Below are 24,468 nucleotides of genomic sequence, written 5' to 3' on the forward strand. Positions count from 1 at the left end.
GATATGATCAAAATGTATCGATGTATCGTCTGAACCGATCTCTGCCCCCCTCTCTCTGCAGAAGGCGTACAACATCAACCAACAGCAGCAGCGTGTGAAAAACGGAAAGCATCAGAATGGCACAGGTACGTCTGGCCTTCTAAGTGTGATGAAACAATAACAGGCCTGGGAAGTAAAGCCAAGCACCTCTGAGTTACCATCCTGTGTTATCAGCCTTTCCATGTACATAGAAGAGTAATGGACCTGGCCCTCCACTCACCTGTCTTCCACACACTTGGCACATTTGACTGTTTTACTGGTCTGGTTACAGTGTTTGTGTTATGCATGAAAACATGTTTTTAAAGGGTCCAAATCATCCAGCAAGAACCTTAAGGGTCTTACAAGAGTCTTACAATTCAGGACCTGTGCTAACATGATAAACTCTGATTGCGTCGATTTTGTGAAATAAAATGGTACTTGGTACTCGACAGAGACTTAAGAGTCCAACATTAAGTCAACATGTCTTGAAGAGTTTTCTTCAGAGTGCTAAAGAGATTTTTTTTTAAAATCCTCATCCCATGTCTCACTTTGTTGAAAAACTAAGGATATGCTTAATGAAAAGCAATATGTATAACTGTAACAAATAAGTCAGTGAACAACTTGTCACCCAGTTATCTTTTCCATAATGGTAAGTAACCCTCTCTTTGTCAGGAGAAAAATATCACAGTGATACTGATAACCCTATGGGTGATGGCAGGCTAGCTCATCATCTCTATGTAGCCTAGCCAATGCTGTATACATTATACATCCCTTAAAGCAGAGGCATTGGAAAAGTCATGTGGAGATGAACAGCCCAGTGTGCTCTTCCGCAGTACAGCCAGCCTGTCTACTGTACCACACTCTGCCGAGTATGAAAGCACCCAGATGATTTATGGTGAATATGAGCATTGGGCCAGAGAGCTTAAAGTCTCTGCTAATCCTACGAGCTATAGACCATTGAGGATCAGAGAGAGGGGGAGAGATGGAGAGAGACAGCGGGGGGGGGGGAATAAGGAACTAGAGAGAGGGGGTAGTGAAAGAGAAAGAGAGAAATAGTGAGAAATAATTTAAAAGAGAGAGAGTAGGGGAGAGGGAAATGGATCATGAGTGGATAGAGGAAAAGTGAGAGAAGATTAAAAAAATGTGTAAGAGAGAGCATGAGAAAGAGAGCGTGAGAGGGGGAGAGAGAATATCTAACAACATGTTAGAGAGTGAAGGGAGAGGCAAAAGAGAGAGTAATAATATTAGAGGGAGAGTGAGAGAGCACAGAGGGGAGGGAAGGAGAGCGGGAGGGGCGGGACAGTGGAATGCCCAGGGTCATGTGACTGTTTACTCTAGCCTGGGCACAGAAGTTTAAAGGAGTGCTGCACCAGCCCTGCCTCTGACGGGCTTCTACACAGAGACATTTAGGTTTCAGAGACAGGACACACAGAGACACGCGGACAGAGAGAGAGAGAGACAGACACAGAGAGAGGCATGGCACAGAGAGTCACCCACAGCCATAGCCTGTTTCCTCCTGGCCAGTCTGGGAGGCCCAGGGACGTGATGGTCAAGTCAGGTAAGACCCATGCAGAGCCAGACTCCACTCTGTCACTATGGCAGAACAGCAGGGCTGACACAGAGGAATCAGCAAAAGCCAGATTTTGCAGGACAGTGTTTTATATGTTATAGACTTTATTTAGGGGAAAGGGACATTGTGCAAGTACAGAGAAGGTAGTGAGATCTATACAGCATGTTGATAATACAACATGGTTTCGCAAGGACAGTGGGATGTATTATTGAGGTTAGCTGCTGGGAACTTTGTAGATACTATATAGATGTTGTTGTCGGTTTCTATTTATGAGGGACAACGTGTTTCAGACAAATCTAAGAGGGTTCATTGGCAGTGCCTGGAACAGACAAACAGCGAAATATACTCAAAGTTGTGACACAAAAAGCATTAGATCAGTTTCACAGAAAATCAGTTGTGGACAGTTATCTTATATCTATGACTGATGCAATGGCACAGCAGCACAGATTGTCATGTTAACCATTTGGGAACGATGTGCTGGACACACCAAGGTGCCACAAAGCTCTCTGACTTCACATGGCAAGATGATGACAGCATAGCAATTGTAATCACCTAATTTGATTATTTTCTAATCCGTAATCCTTGAATAAAGTGTTTTTTTAACGTAAAAAATCTACTTTATTTAACCAGGTAGGCCAGTTTAGAACAAGTTATCATTTACAAATGTGACCTGGCCAAGATTAAGCAAACCAGTGCGACAAAAACAACAGCAGAGTTACACATAAACAAACGTACAGTCGATAAATCTATGTACAGGGTGTGCAAATGTAGACGATTAGGGAGGTAAGGCAATAAATAGGTCATTGAGGCAAAATAATTACAATTTAGCATTAACACTGGAGTGATAGATGTGCAGATGATGATGTGCAAGTAGAGATACTGGGGTGCAACAGAGAAAAAAATAAATGACAATATGGGGATGAGGTAGTTGGGTGGGCTATTTACAGATGGGCTGCGTAAAGGTGCAATGATCGGTAAGCTGCTCTGACAGCTGATGCTTAGTTAGTGAGGGAGATATAAGTCTCTAGCTTCAGTGATTTTTGCAATTCGTTCCAGTCATTGGCAGCAAAGAACTGGAAGGAAAGGTGGCCAAATGAGGAATTGGCTTTGGGGATGATGTTTATTTCAGATAGATTAATTTAGATAATGTCCAAGGAGAATTTTTATGTTTGTACCCTTGAGAGTCTTGGGACATTAACATGTGCTCTGTGCAGAAAAGCCTCATGTCCTCTGTCCGTCAATTGGACAGTGCTGGCCTCCTATGTGCACTTTAAACTGATCAATGGTTGTTCTGTTGTCATATATTGCTCAAACTGTATGAGACACAGCTTTCGCAACCTATTTTTCTGTGATTTCACTTGCAGTATCTGGATGTCTTGTTTATTTAAGTAGAATAACACTGGGTTCACCTCTGTGGTATAATGGCAGAGTTGTGATCAAGTCAAATAAACTGTACTGATTGCCGGGCATGTTATCAGAGGGTGTGTGACCGACTGCCCTGCATGAGTATGGCAACAGTAACATACTCTACTTAAACATACACACCATGTACCTTATTCAAGCAGAATGTGTCTACCGTTCTATCTGTATCACTAATTTATCTAGTGACCCTGAGTGAATAATTTGCTTAATTCAACTCTACAGTCACAATTCTAAGTAGTGTACTATATGATTCTGATGGCCTGTCTGGTTAGGCATAACATCCGTCATCCTTGGCTGCTGCTGATACGAGGTTAGACCCCTGCCTTTTTTAATGATAATGACTTCATGGAGCCTCAGTCTGAATTTCATGGTGTGTCGTCAATCTGTATTCACAGTGTATTCTGAGAAAACAACTCTCCCACCCTGCCCCGTGGGAGCCTGTGTTGCCACGACGACAACCAGTGTTCTGTTTGTATACAATCTGAAAACTCTTTCGTCTGATTTTTCCTCCCAAGGTGCGTAACGTCAGAACTAATAAATTCCCTACCCAAACCATTTGCATGCACTTCCTAGAATACCAGGGAAGTAAATCTCACTGAAAAACATTAGAATGTGCCTTGGTTGAAAGTCATAAGGAAATAATTGATTGACAGGCCAACCTATTTCACCTTAATTTCCCAAAGTAATGTATAATCAAACAATGTGTAGCCTGCTTTTACTACAATAACCACGTACTCAGGATTTTAAAAAAGCATTTAAAAGAACAAACAGCGACTCAAACTACATTGCCATAAAATGGTTTGCTGTAGAATGTGGGAGGATGGGGACTGAAAGGGCTCATGTTTCTCTAGCCACTGTAGCCTGAGCCTGCTCTCCTGCCACAGACACCAAGAGGAAAATAGTATTTCCCATGCCCTTCGAGGGTTTTCAGAGAACCCTCTAAACGCATTGTCCCAATGCAACTGGATGATGGACTCAGGGCACAGAGGTACAATTAACTTACCCAGGGTGCATTGAGATGACATCTAGCTTGGTCTAAATGTCAAATCAATACAACCACAGTCAGGATTATATGACTGAAGAACTACTGAATTCACCCACGTGTCCGTCTCCCACGCGACACTCTGCATCTCGCTCTTGATCTTTTGAGAGTCTTGTCTATTTTACACACACACACACACAATACATACACAGTACACCCATAGAGAGCACATTCCTCTCACTGTATGAGTGGTTGTGTAGAGATGTGTAGAGATCCAGCAGAGAATTGGAGTACAGTAAGCTTCTTTAGAAATCGCTACTGCTTTAGAAACAGCCAGAGGTGGGACCAAGTCATTATTACTCGAGTCAGAAGCATGTCTTAAGTCACAAGGTCTGAGTCTCGAGTTGAGTCCCAGGTGGTGAAGGTAGGAAACAACACCTCCACTTTGCTGAATCTCAACACAGGGGCCCCACAAGGGTGCGTGCTCAGCCCCCTCCTGTACTCCCTGTTCACCCATGACTGCGTGGTCATGCATGCCATGCATGCAACTCAATCATCAAGTTTGCAGACAACACATTGTCGGTGATCAGTCATGGGTGAACAGAGAGTACACGAGGTGACTGATCACGCACCCCTGAGGGGCCCCCGTGTTGAGGATCAGCATGGCAGATGTGTTGTTACCTACCCTTACCACCTGGCGGTGGCCCGTCAGGAAGTTCAGGATCCAGTTGCAGAGGGAGGTGTTTAGTCCCGGGGTCCTTAGCTTAGTTATGAGCTTTGAGGGAACAATGGTGTTGAACACTGAGCTATAGACAATGAAGAGCATTATCACATAGGTGTTCCTTTTGTCCAGGTGGGAAAGGTTCATGTGGAGTACAATAGAGATTGCGTCATCTGGGGATCTGTTTGGGTTGTATGCAAATTGGAGTGGGTCTAGGGTTTGGGGATAATGGTGTTGATGCGAGCCATGACCAGCCTTTCAAAGCACTTCATGACTACATACGTTAGTGCTACGGGTCGATAGTCATTTAGGCAGGCTACCTTGGTGTCCTTTGGCACAGGGACTATGGTGGTCTGCTTGAAACATGTTGGTATTAAAGACTCATTCAGGGACAGGTTGAAAATGTCAGTGAAGACACTTGCCAGTTGGTCAGCACATGCTCAGAGTACATGTCCTGGTAATCTACCTAGCACTGTGGCCTTGTGAATGTTGACCTGTTTAAAGGTCTTACTCACATTGGCTACAGAGAGCATAATCACACAGTCATCTGGAACAGCTGGTGCTCTCATGCATGTTTCAGCGTTGCATGACTCGGAGCACGCATAAAAGTCCTTTAGCTTGTCTGGTAGGCTCGTGCCACTAGGCAGCTCACTGTGCATCCCTTTGTAGGCCGTAATAGTTTGCAAGCCCCGCCACATCCGATGAGCGTTGGAGCCGGTGTAGTAGGATTCAATCTTAGTCCTGTATTGACGTTTTGCCGTTTGATGGTTCGTTGGAGGGATTCCTTATAAGCGTCCAGGTTAGAGTCTCGCTCCTTGAAAGCGGCAACTCTACCCTTTAGCTCAGTGTGGATGTTGCTTGTTATCCATGGCTTCTGGTTGGGGTATGTACGTATGGTCACTGTGGGGACGGCGTCATCAATGCATTTATTGATGAAGCCTGTGACTGTTGTGGTGTACTCCTAAATGTCATCGTAAAAATCTGTGCTTGCAAAACAGTCCTGTAGCTTAGCATCTGCGTCATCTGACCACTTACGTATTGAGCGAGTCACTGGTACTTCCTGCTTTAGTGTTTGCTAGTAAGCCGGAATCAGGAGGATAGAGTGATGGTAAAAAATAATTGGCAAATGGAGGGCAAGGGAGTGCTTTGTATGTGTGTGGAGTTAAGGTGGTCTAGAGTTTCTTTTCTTCTGGTTGCACAAAAATATAGATGAAAACAATCTTGGTAAATAGTGTGGTCTACAGCTTATCATGAGATACTCATGTGAGCAAAACCTCAAGACTTCATTAATATTAGATATCGTGCACCAGCTGTTATTGACAAATAGACACAGACGCCACCCTTCGTCTTACCAGAGGCAGCTGTTCTATCTTGCCAATGCATGGAAAATCCTACCACACTGTCGTCGTTCAGCGACGACTCAGTGAAACATAAGATATTACAGTTTTTAATGTCCTGTTGGTAGGATAGTCTTGATCGGAGCTCATCCAGTTTATTATCCAATGATTGCACGTTGGCTAATAGGACTAATGGTAGAGGCGGGTTACACACTCGCCATCAGATTCTTACAAGGCCTCCCGACCTACGACCCCTATATTTCTGTCTCTTCTTCATGGGGATTTGGGTCTTGTCCGGTGTCTGAAGTAAATCCTTTGCGTCTGACTTGTTAAAGAAAGAATCTTTGTACCAGTATGAGGTGAGTAATAAGATATCCAGAATCTCTTTTTGGTCATACGAGACGGTGGCAGAAACATTATGTACAAAATGAGTTACGAATAACGCGAAGAGACACAAACAATAGCACAATTGGTTAGGAGCCCATAAAACGGCAGCCATCTCCTCTGGTGCCATTATATCAATTACAACCAATAAACTGGTTCTACAATGTAAAAGGTAATTTACAGATCCTTTGTTACATTGGTACGTTCATCTTAATCAGACTTAATGATTATTAATGATACTTCATACGTACATGGAACAATCATTTTCTCTTAGTCAACATTCTGACTGCAAAGCGTGGAGTGCAGGCCACGTAGCCTATTTCTATACCCACTGAGGTGCACAAACATGAATGACAAGCGACATAGGACACAGACACACGGAACTCCGATATTACCCGTAAAATATGAACAAAGGAAACCATACATTGAGTTAAATAAACATAACTTCTACATGAGTCTTGTGAACGTTCATGTGTACAATAAACGTTGCGCCCACTCAGTGGGTAAGAAATGTTTGGCTAAATTCAAATGTATTGTTGGCCTATCAAACATGAAACATAAATGTCTACGTGTTGCAATGCAAGGCACGGGGATGGAATGTTGAAACGCTATAAATTATTGTAGTATTAGATGGAATGTAGATTTATCACATAGGGCCGATGCAAACGTGTGAAGCAAGAACACACATTTCAACAAGAGAAAAATAGCACTCCCCATTGGCGGGAGTTTGGAGTGCGCAAGTGAAGAGCCGTGCCTATGATGCGTCTTCGCCACAGTAATAATTCATTTTAAACTAATTCCAAATGCAAGCTTCATAAGTACAAAACAAATATATAATACCAGTAGGCCTATATTAGTAATTGTTGCCACATTGCTGATGAGGTTGCAAACTAAACAGTTAATATTCTTGAATACCAAACCATTTTTGGAGCTGCAAATGTATTTATTACGGGACTAGCCAATCTGTTGCAGGTTTTTTTGCAAGGGCGATGCTGCAGCTACTGTCTCTGGCTGCATGCAGAGTAATCCAACTAGACTCTGTGCCACAAAATGAGTGACAAAACATTACAAAACCTGGCCAGATAAGTTCAAGTCATCAGTCTCAAGTCAATGTCGAGTCATGAGTCTTGAGGCTCCGAGTCCAAGTAAAGTCTCATGTTATTTTATTTTCATCAAACTGGTGTCCACAACTCTGGAAACCGCTCCCTCCATTTATCACCAAGGCTCACTATAGAAGGCATCTGTGATTACAGCGAGTTTGCATTGCTGGACCAGCACTCATAAAAGACAATGACTCTGGTTTTCTCTTTCTGTATGTCTCTCTTTTTATTAATTTCCATGAATACCTCCCTCCTTTCCTGTGTTGCTCACTTACTTTCTATTAATTTGTTTATCCCATCTCTCTCCCTACTGTACTTCCCTCTCACTCAGCTCTTTTTGTACTGCTCTCTTTCTTTTGATTACTATATCTCTCATCTTCTCCTTTTCTCTATTGCTTTCTCTCTTTCTATTACTTTCTATCTTTCCCTCTCGGTGAATTGCATTTTACTTGTGCTCTCCCTCTCATCTCTGTAGACTGACAGGCCCACACTGTTCAGTGACTAATAATGCCCTTATAATCCTCAGACAAACAGGGCCGCCTAGGTCATATACTTCTGCTGTTGTTCCTTACAAGTTACTGCAGGTTACTGCACTGTACACATGTAACGGTTGTCTTCGCCGTCTGACGACGAGTATGAAATATCAGACCAACGTGCAGCATGGTATCTGTTCATGATGTTTATTACTGAACACTGAAATACAAAATAACAACGTGAAAAAAAATGAAACAGCTCTGTCAGGTGCAAAACACACTAAACAGAAAATAATCACCCACAAAACACAGGTGGGAAAAGGCTACCTAAGTATGATTCTCAATCAGAGACAACGAACGACACCTGCGTCTGATTGAGAACCATACTAGGCCAAAGACGTAGAAAATATAACATAGAAAAAAGAACATAGACAACCCACCCCAAATCACACCCTGACCAACCTAACACAAAGACATAAAAAAAGAAACTAAGGTCAGAACATGACAACACAGCTAAAATGCAAGACTGGCACTGTACTTGTCAACCTGCTGTTAGTGGCATTCTGTCCAAATGAGAATGAGGCAGATGACCAAAATAGCCTTAACTAGCATTTCAAACAATGGCCTGAATTCAATCACCTGTATTTCCACAGCAACCCAAGAGACACATTTATTTCTCTATCTAAAATTAGTTGATGTATGTCTTACTGTTTTCAATGCTCAACATCATCTCCTGTTGGTCCCAGTCCATCAACATCCTGTCACTAGCCCTGATTGGGGAATACTGAGACAAGACAACCACAGCACATTTAATTTTCTGAAATATTAAGTAGCAGAGATGGTGTCTACTTGCACTTGCGAAATAGAGTCATTGTTCTGAGCGAACCTACTTGCGTATGACACCTGATCTCTCTCCAGAAACAGCCTGGCACGGATCAGGTGCCTCTTAATCTGTCTGTTCTGATGGAGAAAAGAAATATGTGTAGAAAACAAAGGGCTGGGACATTAGGTACAGACAGTATAAACCCATGTCTTTGCTTCACGTACACTACAGACAGTACCAGTCAAAAGTTTGGACACTTCTCATTCAAGGGTTTTTCTTTATTTTTACTATTTTCTACATTGTAGAATAATAGTGAAGACATCAAAACTATGAAATAACACATATGGAATCATGTAGTAACCAAAAAAGTGTTAAACACATCAAAATGTATTTATATATTTGAGCTTGTTCAAGGTAGCCACCCTTTTCCTTGATGATAGCTTTGCACACTTGGCATTCTCTCAACCAGCTTCATGAGGTTGTCACCTATAGAATGCATTTCAATTAACAGGTGTGCCTTCTTCAAAGTCAATTTGTGGAATTACTTTCCTTCTTAATGCGTTTCAGCCAATCAGTTGTGTTGTGACAAGGTAGGTGTGGTATACAGAAGATAGCCCTATTTGGTAAAATACCAAGTCCATATTATGCCAAGAACAGCTCAAATAAGCAAAGAAAAACGACAGTCCATCATTACTTTAAGACATGAAGGCCAGTCAATTCGGAAAATGTCAAGAACTTTGAAAGTTTCTTCAAGCGCAGTTGCAATAACCATCAAGAGTTATGAGGAAATTGGCTCTCATGAGGACCGCCACAGGAAAGGAAGACCCAGAGTTACCTCTGCTGCAGAGGATAAGTTCATTCGAGTTAACTGCACCTCAGATTGAAGTCCAAATAAATGCTTCACAGAGTTCAAGTAACAGACACATCTCAACATCAACTGTTCAGAGGAGACTGCGTGAATCATGCCTTCAGGGCTCAATTGCTGAAAAGAAACCACTACTAAAGGACACTAATAATAATAAGAGGCTTGCTTGGGCCAAGAAACATGGACTTTAGACCAGTGTAAATCTGTCCTTTGGTCTGATCAGTCCAAATTTTAGATTTTTGGTTCCAACCGCGTGTCTTTTTGGTTCCTACAAGCGTGTCTTTGTGAGACGTAAAGTAGGTGAACAGATGATCTCCAAATGTGTGGTTCCCACCGTGAAGCATGGAGGAAGAGGTGTGATTGTGTGGGGGTGCTTTGCTGGTGACACTGTCTGTGATTTATTTAGAATTCAAGGCACACTTAACCAGAATGGCTACCACAGCATCGATACGCCATCCCATCTGGTTTGCTCTTATCATTTGTTTTTCAACATGACAATGACCCAACACACCTCCAGGCTGTGTAAGGGCTATTTGACCAAGAAGGAGAGTAATGGAGTGCTGCATCAGGAGACCTGGCCTCCACAATCACCCGACCTCAACCTAATTGAGATGGTTTGGGATGAGTTGGACCGCAGAGTGAAAGAAAAGCAGCCAACAAGGGCTTAGCATTGGTGGGAACTCCTTCAAGACTGTTGGAAATGCATTCCATGTGAAGCTGGTTGAGAGAATGCCAAGATTGTGCAAAGCTGTCATCAAGGCACGGGGTGGCTACTTTGAACAATCTCAAATACCGTATAAAGTATATTTGATTTGTTTAACACTTATTTGGTTACTCCGTGATTTCATATGTGTATTTCATAGTGGTGATGTCTTCACTATTATTCTACAATGTAGAAAATATAAAAAATAAAGAAAAACCCTTGAATAAATACGGGGGTCAAAAATGTTGACTGGTACTGTATATACAAAAGTATGTGGACACCCATTCAAATGAGTGGATTCGGCTATTTCAGCCACACCCATTGCTGACAGGTGTATAAAATCGAGCACACAGCCATACATACTCCACAGGAAAACATTAGGATAAGAATGGCCTTACTGAAGAGCTCAGTGACTTTCAACGTGGCACCGTCATAAGATGCAACATTTTCAACAAGTCACTTCTTAAAATTTTGGCCCTGCTAGAGCTGCCCTGGTCAACTGTAAGTGCTGTTATGGTGAAGTGGAAACATCTAGGAGCAACACTGGCTCAGCCGCGAAGTGGTGGGCCACACAACCTCCCAGAACGGGACTGCCAAGTATTGAAGCACGTAGCGCGTAAAAATCGTCTGTCCTCGATTGCAACACTCACTACCGAGTTCCAAACTGCTTTTGGAAGCATTGTCAGCACAAGAACTGTTCGTTGGGAGCTTCATGAAATGGGTTTCCATGGCCGAGCAGCCACACACAAGCCAAAGATCACCATGCGCAATGCCAAGCATTGCCTGGAGTGGTGTAAAGCTCACCACCATTTGACTCTGGAGCAGTGGAAAAGCGTTCTCTGGAGTGATGAATCACACTTCACCATCTGGCAGTCTGACGGACTAATCTGGGTTTGGCGGATGACAGGAGAACGCTACCTGCCCCAATGCATAGTGCCAACTGTAAAGTTTAGTGAGGAATAATGGAGGAATAATGGTCTGGGGCTGTTTTTCATTTTTTTTGGCTAGGACCCTTAGTTCCAGTGAAGGAAAATCTTAATGCTGCAGCGTACAACAACATTCTAGACGATTCTGTGCTTTGTGGCAACAGTCTGGGGAAGGCCTTTTCCTGTTTCAGTATCACAATGCCCCCGTGTACAAAGCGAGATCCATATAGAAATGGTTTGGCGAGATCGGTGTGGAAGAACTTGACTGTCCTGCACAGAGCCCTGACTTCAACCCCATCGAACACCTTTGCGATGAATTGTAACGCTGACTGCGAGCCAGGCCTAATCACCCAACATCAGTGATCGACCTCACTAATGCTGTTGTGGCTGAATGGAAGCAACAATGTTCAAACATCTAGTGGAAAGCCTTCCCAGAAGAGTGGAGGCTGATATAGCAGCAAAGGGGGGGATCAACTAAATATTAATGCCAATGATTTTGGAATGAGATGTTCGACAAGCAGCTGATCACATACTTTTGGTAATTGAGTGTATCTGTGTATGTTCTGATGGGATGATTTACATCCTAACAATGGAACCAACATTCTATGAATGATTCTATAACTTTCATTGAGAGCACTGGGGAGTGACTAAATCCCATGCACTTCCCACGTCACTTAGGTTTGAGTTTTAGTCACCCCACCTTTATGAAGTCATTTAAAATAAAAAGAAAGTCAAAGCTCGGTGAACCTGGCATTCCCTCTGGGGTTTGCTTGTGTGTACAGTCATGACCAAAAGGTTTGAGAATGACACAAATATTAATTTCCACAAAGTTTGCTGTTTCAGTGTCTTTAGATATTTTTGTCAGATGTTACTATGGAATACTGAAGTATAATTACACGCATTTCATAAGATTGACAATTACATGAAGTTAATGCAAAGAGTCAATATTTGCAGTGTTGACCATTATTTTTCAAGACCTCTGCAATCTGCCCTGGCATGCTGTAAATTAACTTCTGGGCCACATCCTGACTGATGGCAACCCATTCTTGGATAATCAATGCTTGGAGTTTGTCAGAATTGGTGGGCTTTTTGTTTGTCCACCCGCCTTGATGATTGCCCACAAGTTCTTAATGGGACTAACTTTTTATGGCTGCAGGGGCAGTATTGAGTAGCTTGGATGAAAGGTGCCCATATCAAACGGCCTGCTCCTCAGTCATAGTTGCTAATATTTGCATAGTATTATTAGTATTGGATAGAAAACACTCTGAAGTTTCTAAAACTGTTTGAATTATGTCTGTGAGTTTAACAGAACTCATATAGCAGGCAGAAACCTGAGAATTTCCACTTCATTTTTTTCAGGAGGTGGCAGATTTTCAACCAAGGTCTCATTGAAATTACAGCGAGATATGGATGAGTTTTAATTTCCTACGCCTTCCACTAGATGTCAGCAGTCAATAGAACTTTGTCTGATGACTCTAATGTGAAGGGGGGTCGATTGACACAGGAAATAGTCACCACAGCCATGAGTGGACCATGCTTTCACCATGCGCGTTCACAGGGGAAGGACTTGCATTCCACCGCTCATCTGAAGTAATTCTAATTCTCCGGTTGGAACGTTATTCAAAATATATGTAAACAACATTCTGAAGATTGATTCAGTACATTGTTTGACATGTTTCTACTGACTGTTACGGAACTTTTGGACATTTCGTCACGTTATAGTGGACGCGCTTTGTGACTTTGGAATTGTTTACCAAAAGCGCTAACCAAAGTAGCTAATTGGAAATAAATAACGGACATTTTCGAACAAATCAAGCATTTATTGTGGACCTGGGATTTCTAGGACTGCATTCTGATGAAGTTCATCAAAGGTAAGGAAACATTTATCGTGTATTTTCTGGTTTCTGTTGACTCCAACGTGGAGGATAATTTGGCTACTGTTCTGAGCGCCGTCTCAGATAATTGCATGGGTTGCTTTTTCTGACACAGCGGTTACATTAAGGAGAGGTATATCTATAATTCCATGTGTATAACTTGTATTACCATCTACATTTATGGTGAGTATTTCTGTTGAAACGATGTGGCTATGCAAAATCACTTGATGTTTTTGGAACTAGTGAATCTAACGCACCAATGTAAACTCAGATGTTTTGATATAAATATTAACTTTATCAAACAACACATGCATGTATTGTGTAACACGAAGTCCTATGAGTGTCATCTGATGAAGATAAATCAAGGTTAGTGATTAATTTGATCTTTATTTATGCTTTTTGTGAATGCTATATTTTGCTGGAAAATGGCTGTGCTTATTGTGGTTGGGTGGAGACCTAACATAATCGTTTGTAGTGCTTTCGCTGAAAAGCCTATTTGAAATCAGACACTTGGGTTGGATTAACAACAAGAATAGCTTTTAAATGATATAAGACACGTATGTTTTAGGCATTGTAATTATGAGATTTCTGTGGTTTGAATTTGGCGCCCTCTATTTTCACTGGTAGTTGTCATATCAATCCTGATATCGGGATTGCAGCCATAACAAGTTAAGATCTGGGGAGTTTCCTGGCCATGGACCCAAAATAGCGATGTTTTGTTCCCCGAGCCACTTAGTTATCACTTTTGCCTTATGGCAAGGTGCTCCATCATGCTGGAAAAGGCATTGTTCATCACCAAACTGTTCCTGGATGGTTGGGAGAAGTTGCTCTCGGAGGATGTGTTGGTACCATTCTTTATTCATGGCTGTGTTCTTAGGCAAAATTGTGAGTAAGCCCACTGCCTTGATTGAGATGCAACCCCACACATGAATGGTCTCAGGATGCCTTACTGTTGGCATGACACAGGACTGATGGTAGCGCTCACCTTGTCTTCGCCGGACAAGTTTTTTCCTGATGTCCCAAACAATCGGAAAGGGGATTCATAAGAGAAAATGACTTCACCCTAGTCCTCATCAGTCCAATCCCTATACCTTTTGCAGAATATCAGTCTGTCCCTGATGTTTTTCCTGGAGAGAAGTGGCTTATTTGCTGCCCTTCTTGACACCAGGCCATCCTCCAAAAGTATTTGCCTCACTGTGCGTGCAGATGCACTCACACCTGCCTGCTGCCATTCCTGAGCAAGCTCTGTACTGGTGGTGCCCCGATCCCGCAGCTGAATCAACTTTAGGAGACGGTCCTGGCGCTTGCTGGACTTTCTTGGGCGCCCTGAAGCCTTCTTCACAACAATTGAACCACTCTCCTTGAAGTTCTTGATGATCCGATAAATGGTTGATTTAGGTGCAATCTTACTGGCAGCAATATCCTTGTTTGTGAAGCCCTTTTTGCGAAAAGCAATGATGATGGCACGTGTTTCCTTGCAGGCAACCATGGTTGACAGAGGAAGAACAATGATTCCAAGTACCACCCTCCTTTTGAAGCTTCCAGTCTGTTATTTGAACTCAATCAACATGACAGAGTGATCTCCAGCCTTGTCCTCGTCAACACTCACACCTGTGTTAACGAGAGAATCACTGACATGATGTCAGCGGGTCCTATTGTGGCAGGGCTGAATTGCAGTGGAAATGTTTTTGGGGGATTCAGTTCATTTGCAAGGCAAATAGGAACTTTGAAATTAATTGCAATTCATCTGATCACTCTTCATAACATTCTGGAGAATATATAAATTGCCACCATACAAACGAAGGCAGCAGACTTTGTGAAAATTAATATTTGTGTCATTCTCAAAACTTTTGGCCGCGACTGTTTGTTTAACAGTTAGCAAAGAGGGTGTAAACTAGCGTTTCAGCATCTCAACCCACAGCTCCAAAGAGCCCAAACAGAGCCAAGTGCCTTGCGGATCACCTGCCGTTGCTCAGCTGTTGCTAATGTGTGCCAATCAGCAGGAATATTTTCCCATCTCCTGTTCTGTGGATGCAGCGGCTATTGCCTCTTTATGGGAATGTGGAACCTATGGCCACCTTCTTGTTTCCCTCGCTCAAGCCTCAATTGCTAGTATGTGATTACCCTGTTTCCCTTCGCAATCACTAACACTGGTATCTTTCTCTGTTCATTCATCCTGTCCCACCCTCTCTTCTACTCTCTGTCCTACAGCATCGGCCTATGCGAACCTGCAGTGGGAGCAGCAGCCCAGGCAGGATGGGAGCCACCCACCTCAGGACTACCCTCACAGGGACCAGCCCCCAGTGGCTGACTACATCCCCCAGCCCAATTACATGGAGGGAGATCATGATCTCATCAAGCCCAAAAAGCTCCTTAATCCAGTGAAAGCCTCCAAAAGCCACCAGGACCTCCAACGAGAGCTGCTAATGAGCCAGAAAAGGTACAACTCCCACCCAACAGAGTCCCATACAAAATCTTGTATGAGACAGCTGATTGAGGTTATTATCCAGCAATCTAGCTATCAGTGTTTTCCAGCTCTTCTGTGTCTACATCTGTGTGTACACACAGGTCAACCTGACAAGGCATTCAGCATTCTAAGCCAAGCCCTCTGTAATGTTTTGCATCACTAATACTCATTTTGTATGAGATGGATTTTCCTACAGTAATGCCCCATTACAGATCCATATGATGACATTAAAGGCACATACCCATATCAAGGCATTACAAAAATAAAGAGATCCAGGATTATTCATAATCACTATATGTACCTAAACATGTACGGATTTACATAAAAGGAGAAGTACATTCTAAAACATAGACATCATTAGTCACAAAAGGTCAGATGACAACTGATCGTAATACTACAATGGTGTAATCCCACTTCTCAATTATATAAGCCAAAGGTACTTTATTGTAACAACATAACAAACAGAAAGGATTGGATTTAAAAAGGGTCATGATGATTGAAACAAAGTGTTACAGCATAGACAACATTCCCATTTCCCCTCTCTCCCTCTCCTGACTAGAACCCCATAAACTGCCCCTCCAAAATGATTTCTGAAAGGGGTCTTGGAGATCCACTCACAACATATGCTAGTAACTACACTTAAAAGTTCCCAAGATATTTAGTTCCCAGGAGGCAGGATATTTTCAACATGCCAGGTTGGGTACACTCTTGTAAAAAAAAGGGTTCCAAAAGGGTTATTCAGAAAACCCTTTTTGTTTCAAGGTAGAACACGTTTTGCTACCTATAACCAAAAATGGTTCTTCAAAGGGTTCTCCTATGGGGACAGTTGAATAACCCTTTAAGGTTCTAGATAGTACCTTTTTTCTAAAAGAGTTTGGGGGAGATGGGTGTTAATCTCCCCCACCCACTATTTAAAGGGTCTCAAATAGGAATTCTAAATGACTACAGAGAATCAGCTGTGTTTGGATCTTGGGATGAAAAAAATCAAACGATTTTTGCTTGAAAAACAAAAAAAAGCGACAATAGTTCTGTTTGTTCATCTTGAGATGCCGTAGCCAGTATACACTTCCTCAAAATAGTAAGAATTAATTAAAAAATAACTAAAGAAATCTGTCAATAATTTAGACGTTATTGCAGAGGAGATCATAGTTGCGCAATTTTACATTAAGATGTTTGTTGCAGTAATTCTATAGTGAAATTTGCATAAAATGAGTCGTCTATCATTGTATGACAACAAACACTTCATTGAAGAATCCCTAATGTTGACCAATGACCGAAGAAGGGGCAAGGACAATTTTTGTGTGCACGAACAGCCAAAAAAACCCTTGTGGAAGACCAAAACGAACAAAAACGTCTTAAAATGTTGTCATAATATACACGAACTTGCCTTAAGGCATATAAAATAGCAACTAACCAAACAGAGCAGTGTTTTCTCTCCATTGAAACCTGTCGTCTGTCTCTCTCTTTCTCTCAACATTCAGATCTATTTAATTAGCAGGCCAATTAGAAGCCAGTTGTTGCTAGGTGACAACCCCTCAAGATACTGTCCCAATCACTGAGTTGTTGGGAACTGGGCAAATCCCCATGGCTCAAGCACTCCAACCATCCTTTAGGGGACAGTGGGAACTCAAACCTTTAACTTCCTATGGCTGCAGGGGCAGTATTGAGAAGCTTGGATGAAAGGTGACCAGAGATACCCAGAGTAAACGGCCTGCTCCTCAGTCCCAGTTGCTAATATATGCATATTATTATTAGTAGTGGATAGAAAACACTCTGAAGTTTCTAAAACGGTTTGAATGATGTCTGTGAGTATAACAGAACTCATATTGCAGGCAAAAACCTGAGAAGAAATCCAAACAGGAAGTGGGAAATCCTAAGGCTTCCACTAGATGTCAAACGTCTTTAGAAACTTGAATGAGGGTTCTACTGTGATGTGGAGCCGGATGGGAGCTGTTTGAGTCAGTGGTCTGGCAGAGAGCCAGGTCCTGGTCACGTGCATTTCACATGATAGCAGGTGATAGCGACCTGCATTCCATTGCATTTCTACAGACAATGGGATTCTCCAGTTGGAACATTATTGAAGATTTATGATAACAACATCCTAAAGATTGATTCTATACTAAGTTTGACAAGTTTCTTCAACCTGTAATATAACTTTTTGAAGCTTTCGTCCGACGTTCGGCTGGACCTGCACAAGCTTTTGGATTTGTGTACTAAACACGCTAACAAAAGTAGCTACTTGGACATACATTTTGGGCATTATCGAACAAAACAAACATTTATTGTGGAACTAGGATTCCTGGGAGTGCATTCTGATGAAGACCATCAAACGTAAGGGAATATTTCTAATGTTATTTCTGATTTCTGTTGACTCCAACATGGCGGATAATTATTTTTTTTGAGCGCCGTCTCAGATTATTGCATGGTTTGCTTTTTCCGTAAAGTTTCTTTGAAATCTGACACAGCGGTTGCATTGAGAGGTATATCTATATTCCCATGTCTAACAATTGTATTTATCAACATTTATAATGAGTATTTCTGTAAAATTATGTGGCTCTCTGAAATATCACCAGATGTTTTTGGAACTAGTGAACATAATGCACCAATGTATACTGAGATTTGTTTTATATAAATATGAACTTAATCAAACAAAACATACATGTATTGTGTAACATGAAGTCCTATGAGTGTCATCTAATGAAGATCATCAAAGGTTATTGATTAATTTTATCTTTATTTGTGCTTTTTGTGACTCCTCTCTTTGGCTGGAAAAATGGCTGAATTTTTCTGTGAGTTGGTGGTGACCTAACATAATCGTTTGTGGTGCTTTCGCTGTAAAGACTTTTTGAAATCGGACACTGTGATTACCTTTAAAACGGTATAAGATACATGAATGTTTGAGGAATTTTAATTATGAAATTTCTGTTGTTTTCAATTTGGCGCCCTGCACTTTCACTGGCTATTGTCATATCGATCCAGTTAACGGGATTGCAGCCCTAAGAAGTTTTTAAGAGAGCGTGCAAGAGGGCCTTTTATGCAGTGATCATAAACATGAATCCAAATCTTTTCCAACATGCAAGAAGAATACAATTATATAATATAATTATACAAATATAATATATAATGGCCCGGAAACCCCATTCCCAGGAAGATAGAATGCAGTACATAACAGTGAAATACCTCCCCTACCTGCTCTTCTCTTTCTGTAATCAATCTACAGTATGTTAATTAATTTTCATGGTGTATCTGAACTTGATTACACTGTAGGTAGTCTGTTAATCAATCAGGTGCTAAATAGGGTAGAATAACAACATCATCATACAGGAGAGCCAGACCAATCGTTTATAGCCCACTAGTCTAGTAATACATAATTCACTCTAAAGGAAATCTGTTAAAGAAAGGACATGCATGTCTCACCTGCAGCCTCTATTCTAGTAATATGACCATTATTAAATATGTCCACCGTCCAGTGTTGATATGACAGAGAGAGGAAAAACCAGTACACTAAACATGGAGTGTTCTTAGAGTGAGAAATTGGAAGAATATAAAAACATAGAAATGAATTGATAAATGTAGCAGGAATTTCCAGTCTAACATACAGTATTCCATATATGTGCTTGGGGCTATGTAAGGTTATCTTTCACTGAGCCTGCTTTGGTGCTTCTGTCAATGTTCATCTAGAACAAACAGACACCACATCGAGGGACCCATTTGGCCGTGATCAGCAGATTATTATATTTCCCTTGAGATGCACACACATGCATTAGCGTCTGCTTTTCTACAGGCAGGCAGGCAGGCAGATACTCAGAGGTAAGCTGGCATGGCACCATACTTTCAATTAAACATTTATCTGCAGGGCTTGGGTTGGCACTGCTACTGGTGCTAAGAGGGGTATGGCTGTGAGAGTCAAAGCCCAGAAGAGGCAATCTGTGTTGGGCACCATGACAGAGAGAGCCCTAACAACGCTGGGAGATAAGCCACACCACAGAGGTGGGGGTGCAGGAATTAGGTCATCAAACTGAACAGTCTCTCTTTCTAACTGATTGGTCTCCACTCTCTTTTCTCTGATTGCTTTTTCTCTCCTCCTCTCATTCACTCTCTCACTGTAGATAAGGCTTTTTATATCATTGAGTGGCATTGATGGCTGGGAGATCTTAGGGGGTGGATAGAAGAGAAAAGAGGGACTAAAAAGCATTGACAACAATACACAGAGAGAAAAAACATGTTTGGGTTCAAATGTCACTCCAGTTCACAATGCTGCGTAGCTAGGAAGGACACAGGAGCCTATCTATGGATTTCTAAGCAGTGAGGAGGTATAGAGGAGTCAGTGGTCCCAGGGTCATGAGTATAGACAACAGAAACCAGAAAGTAATATAGTGGGCTCAGATATCAGCCCTTTTAATGTGCTATTCTTGTCCTGTGGTTGGCCAGCGAACTATACCTTCCATAGATTTCTTGGGGAAAATAGATTGTAGTCAATACTGGTAGTGTGTTCATTTCATAAACAGGCTGCTGCTATACACAGCAGTCTAGTAGTGTGTGCATGAGAGTGTGTGTGTGCGTGTGTGCGTTTAGACACTACTGCACTGTTGGAGCTAGCATTTCGCTACGACCGCAATAACATCTGCTAAATATGTGTATGTGACCAATAAAATGTGATTTGATTTTTATTTGTTTTGTGTGCAGAGAAGCGGGTGAATGCTGATGAACACAGAATCACTCTATTTTAATCACCTCCATGTTTGTTTGTGTACACCTCTCCGACTTATTCGATGAGCACAGACAAAATTAATGAAAACACTAATCACACCTCCCATAGCAGCCCTCCCTCTATCTGCCACGTAATACAAACCTGTGACTGCACCTCCCTAAGGAAGAAGAAGGCACTACATTGATTTAATTAGCCGTCTCACAGAGGAGAGCTGAGAGGAGGATTGCCAAGAGTCCCACTGTTTTGATTTACATTTGGTTGAGTTGTCAACTAACATGAGTTAAATGTGAAACCAACCAAAATGTCACCATGTCATTGGATTTAGGTTCAAAGTTAAATCCAACCTAAAAGTTGGATTTAGGTGGATTTTTGCAAATCAAATACATTTTTCACATTGATTCAACATAATAACGTATTTTGGGGTGAAATGATGTGGAAACAACATGGATTCAACCAGTTTTTGCCCAGTGGAGAGTTCAGCACCTATCTTATCCTGAGTGTAATAGTGTGTCACTCTGAAGTTAGCTGATGTGAGATATTGAGGGTAGATATTCAATGTATTCTTTATCAGTTTTAGAGGCCATGTGCAGTGATTGAGTAAATTCAAAGCATATTAACAATTGAGAAGGATGGTTTTTTGCCATCCTGATAGAACAAAGGTCCCACAAAGACTCCTGTTGGCTTTTTCTATCTAATTTGAAAAGAGGCTGCCAATCTAAATGGATTGGCATCACCATAGAGATCCAGAGACACACACAAAAACACAGCTCGTGGATCACCAGTCCCTCTCCCGCTCATGTTAGGACTACAGGAGCCTTTATCAGCAGGAAATTGTGCTTTAGGCTACTTCTACGCAATTTTGTTTACTAAACTGCAACTTAATCCTTTCACGTTTGGTTGTATCAATGGGTGAGGACAGGATATCAGATGACAGAGCAAAATCAGAATTTAGCATTTGGCATGATAAGAGTGACCTCTGCTGGAGACAAGATGAAAACATTGAAGTTAAATTCAAATGCATATGACCTTAGTAAATACCTTCTGTCCCGCCGGCTCATAGGGGTGGTGTTGTTGGTGTGGAGTCTAAGCCGGAGCTGCAGCGAGTGTTAGAGGCCAGGAAGAGGGAAAAAGTGATAAAGCAGAGGAAGGAAGAAGATGAGGCCAGAAAGAAGATCTCTCCTCTGGAACAAGAGCTCCTCAAGAGGAAGGATAAGCTAGAAGTGGTAGGAATCATCAATCGGTCAATACAATTATATTGCTATAGAACATTTTACAAAGGCATCAGTCACAAATTGATTGAATAAACTCCCTTTTGTTTCTGATACAGTTGGAGAAGGAGCAGGAAAAACAAGAGGAGACAGTGAAAGCCCCAGAGTTTGTCAAGGTCAAGGAGAACTTGAGACGTACGTCCTTTCACAGTAATGGAGAGAAAGAGGTGTAGAGACCAACCGGTCCAGGTATACAATTTAGTTGGAATCTGCTGGAGTTTGCACACATGTGTGTATTATACGTGTGAATGGACAAAGAACTGCTGTGATGTGCTCCTCTGACTGCATAACTCAGACAACAGCAAGGAACTTCTACCTGTTACAAGGACTGGTCGACAAGCCATGACAAAATGCCTTCACTATCCTACTCAGAGCAGAGACACAGGGAGAGACAGAGAAGGAAGGTTGACTCTGCATTGGGCTACTGTTACAGTCAGTAACATAGGCCAAACTATAGCTGTGACATCTCAATCCAGAGTAACTGGCATGAGTGTGAGGGTCAAAGAGGGGAGCAGCTATTCACTAGTGGACATAGTGTTCCGGATTGCAACAACTCTAGAAATAAAGCCAAAGTGGGTGTTCTTCTACAGTGTCACAGCAGTGGCTACTTTTCATTTTAAGCTGTGTATATCCAAGAGTCATTCTCTAGGATACAGTATAAAAAGCACACTGTACCTGCACATACAATCAATACAGAGTGTTAACAGGAAACAATCCAATTAACTTAATGGCACATTCAAAATCTTCTCATGCAATTTAAGGTCACGCATCTCAATGTGAATTCTCTCACAGAGAAAGTTCCTATCCCTAACAGTGCCTTCCTAGTTGAATGTCATCATAATCCAAAAGTTCAAAACAAGAAAAGCTATCATTATGAAACTGTATACTATCAATCATTTAATGTCACCTGGGCATGATATAGAGTACTGTATGTAGGTGAATGTGAGTGTTGGTGTGATTTTGAGGAGACACAAGAGGCACAGATATTTATATTACCTCCATTCCATCTCACCTTTTTTTTGGAACATTTACATGTTTTAGAAAGTGATATTTATGTTTTGTGCTAAAAGTGTGAGACAAGGTAGATATTCTCACGTTTGTAATTCTATCACAGCTATTTTTAAATAGTATTATGTAGCGATACACAATTAAATGCAATCAGTTGAATAATTCTATTTAAAAACGGCACTTTAGAAAATGAAATGATGTATCTGAATATGTATTTTAGTGATCAATTATGAATTAGTCATTTTTTAAATAATGATGATTAAGTTTGAATTTGTTTTTATCCTGATTGCGTATATTTGTATTTTTGTGTTTTTTTTACACCACAAATTGTTCTCTGCCTTTACTGACTCCTGAACCACTTACAATGTTTAATGGTATAAAACTGTACATGATATAAACATGAAGACATTACTTCTCGTTTATTTTTCAGTCTCTTCATTGCATAAACGTACGACTTTATTAATGTATGATTATTTCAATAGCTTTAATAACAGCAATATGATTGTTATGAATAACAATAAAACATCAAATTACTACATATCTGAGAAGGGAGGTACAAAGGGCTTAAGTAAGATTGCTTTTCTTTCTAAGAAAATAAATAAAGGACTAACACTGCATTGATAGTAGCACTGTGACCATTCATTTGGATGGAGAATGTCTAGACTCATTGGTAGTTTATTGAATGCTGTTGAAGAAGAAATTAATATTTGGTGAGCTACATTAGAGAGACAAACACACCACTTGATCCAGCCTTCTACCATCATGGCTGAAAGTTCTAGAAAACAAAGTTCCATCAGTAAGTTCGTAACAGTGTATCGAGTTTAGTGTCCTTATTGGGTCCATTTAGGCAGAGCCAGGAAGCTGTCTCTTGTGCCAAACAACCAGAACACAGGGCACTCACTACAGTGCCACTTCCCATGGAATGTTACAAACCAGAAAGTAAGATGCTGAGCAACATCGTCAAGGCTGGAATTCTGGACCGGTGACACCTGAACAGGTAAACAAGCCAAAGCCTGGGAGAGAGTGAATGGCAACTCTGCTAAGCCTTCATTAAGATAGGAAGATTGTGGCAGTACAGAGTACATTGTCACTGAAATTCTAAAGATGTGTCTGTCTGTGACATTATTGTATCGGTTTGAGCCCTCAATGTAATATCCCAACTTTGACCAACCATGCAAATTCTCCAAGGTATCCAATGGAATGGTTTCATGAGAGTAGGATTTTTGCCCTGAGAGAATAGTGAAATGCACAAGAGAATGATTCAGAATCAGTCCCTGACCTAAGAATACTTGATGGCTATGAGTAATACAGACAGAATATCTCGTTTGAAAATGATTTTTATGGTGATTTTAAAAATGATGCTAATTATATTTCCACAGGGGTGAGGACATCGACTCTAGGCGTTTTGCTAAGCATTGCGAGACACCATTAGACATAGTCCCCTGTGCCCTCACTAAATCCTTTGGCCCCATAATTATGGGGGTAGAGTAATGCGACACTCTGCATCACAAGAAGACTCTTTGTCCTCAAACCACTATCACCCTCCTGTGTGCTTAATCCTAAAGAATCTTCAGGATCCGATTTGTAGTGCTCCGCTACACAAGAGCCAAATTGTTTCAATGTTGCCTTGGTGAACCTGAACTGAAGGGTAGTGCGAATGGAACACCTATAATAAAAGTGCCCACATTCAGTCCTGACTCCTGAGTAATAGCTGAGTAATAGAATTTGCTATTCTTAATAAAGTGACTAGATACAGCAGTGGAAGTATCCTATTTTAGACTATACTATAGAAACCGATAACTACCGATAAGTTCAG

The 24,468-nt window shown here is 41.4% G+C and overlaps 1 protein-coding gene across 2 annotated transcripts; it reads left to right on the plus strand.

The window, feature by feature from the left end:
• Nucleotides 1–1,350: 1,350 nt before the first annotated feature.
• Nucleotides 1,351–23,074, plus strand: LOC112254443 (protein FAM107B). 2 transcript variants are annotated; one of them, XM_024427030.2, is made up of 5 exons: nt 1,351–1,576; nt 3,406–3,525; nt 15,410–15,638; nt 21,437–21,599; nt 21,704–23,074. In XM_024427030.2, the coding sequence occupies exons 1-5, from the start codon at nt 1,495–1,497 to the stop codon at nt 21,815–21,817; spliced, it is 708 nt and encodes a 235-aa protein (XP_024282798.1). In that variant the 5' UTR covers nt 1,351–1,494; the 3' UTR covers nt 21,818–23,074. The 2 variants fall into 2 exon arrangements, with proteins under 2 accessions (XP_024282798.1, XP_024282799.1); XM_024427031.2 differs by lacking the exon at nt 3,406–3,525 and having other exon boundaries at nt 1,357–1,576.
• Nucleotides 23,075–24,468: the final 1,394 nt, after the last annotated feature.

Source organism: Oncorhynchus tshawytscha, linkage group LG07 (assembly GCF_018296145.1).
Source record: "Oncorhynchus tshawytscha isolate Ot180627B linkage group LG07, Otsh_v2.0, whole genome shotgun sequence".
Taxonomy (NCBI): domain Eukaryota; kingdom Metazoa; phylum Chordata; class Actinopteri; order Salmoniformes; family Salmonidae; genus Oncorhynchus; species Oncorhynchus tshawytscha.

Coding starts and splice junctions, on each gene's coding strand:
- LOC112254443 (XM_024427030.2), top strand. CDS start 1,495: ATGGCACAGAGAGTCACCCACAGCCATAGCCTGTTTCCTCCTGGCCAG. Junction 3,526..15,409: donor GTCTGATTTTTCCTCCCAAG/GTGCGTAACGTC, acceptor TCTGTCCTACAG/CATCGGCCTATGCGAACCTG. Junction 21,600..21,703: donor GGAAGGATAAGCTAGAAGTG/GTAGGAATCATC, acceptor TTTCTGATACAG/TTGGAGAAGGAGCAGGAAAA.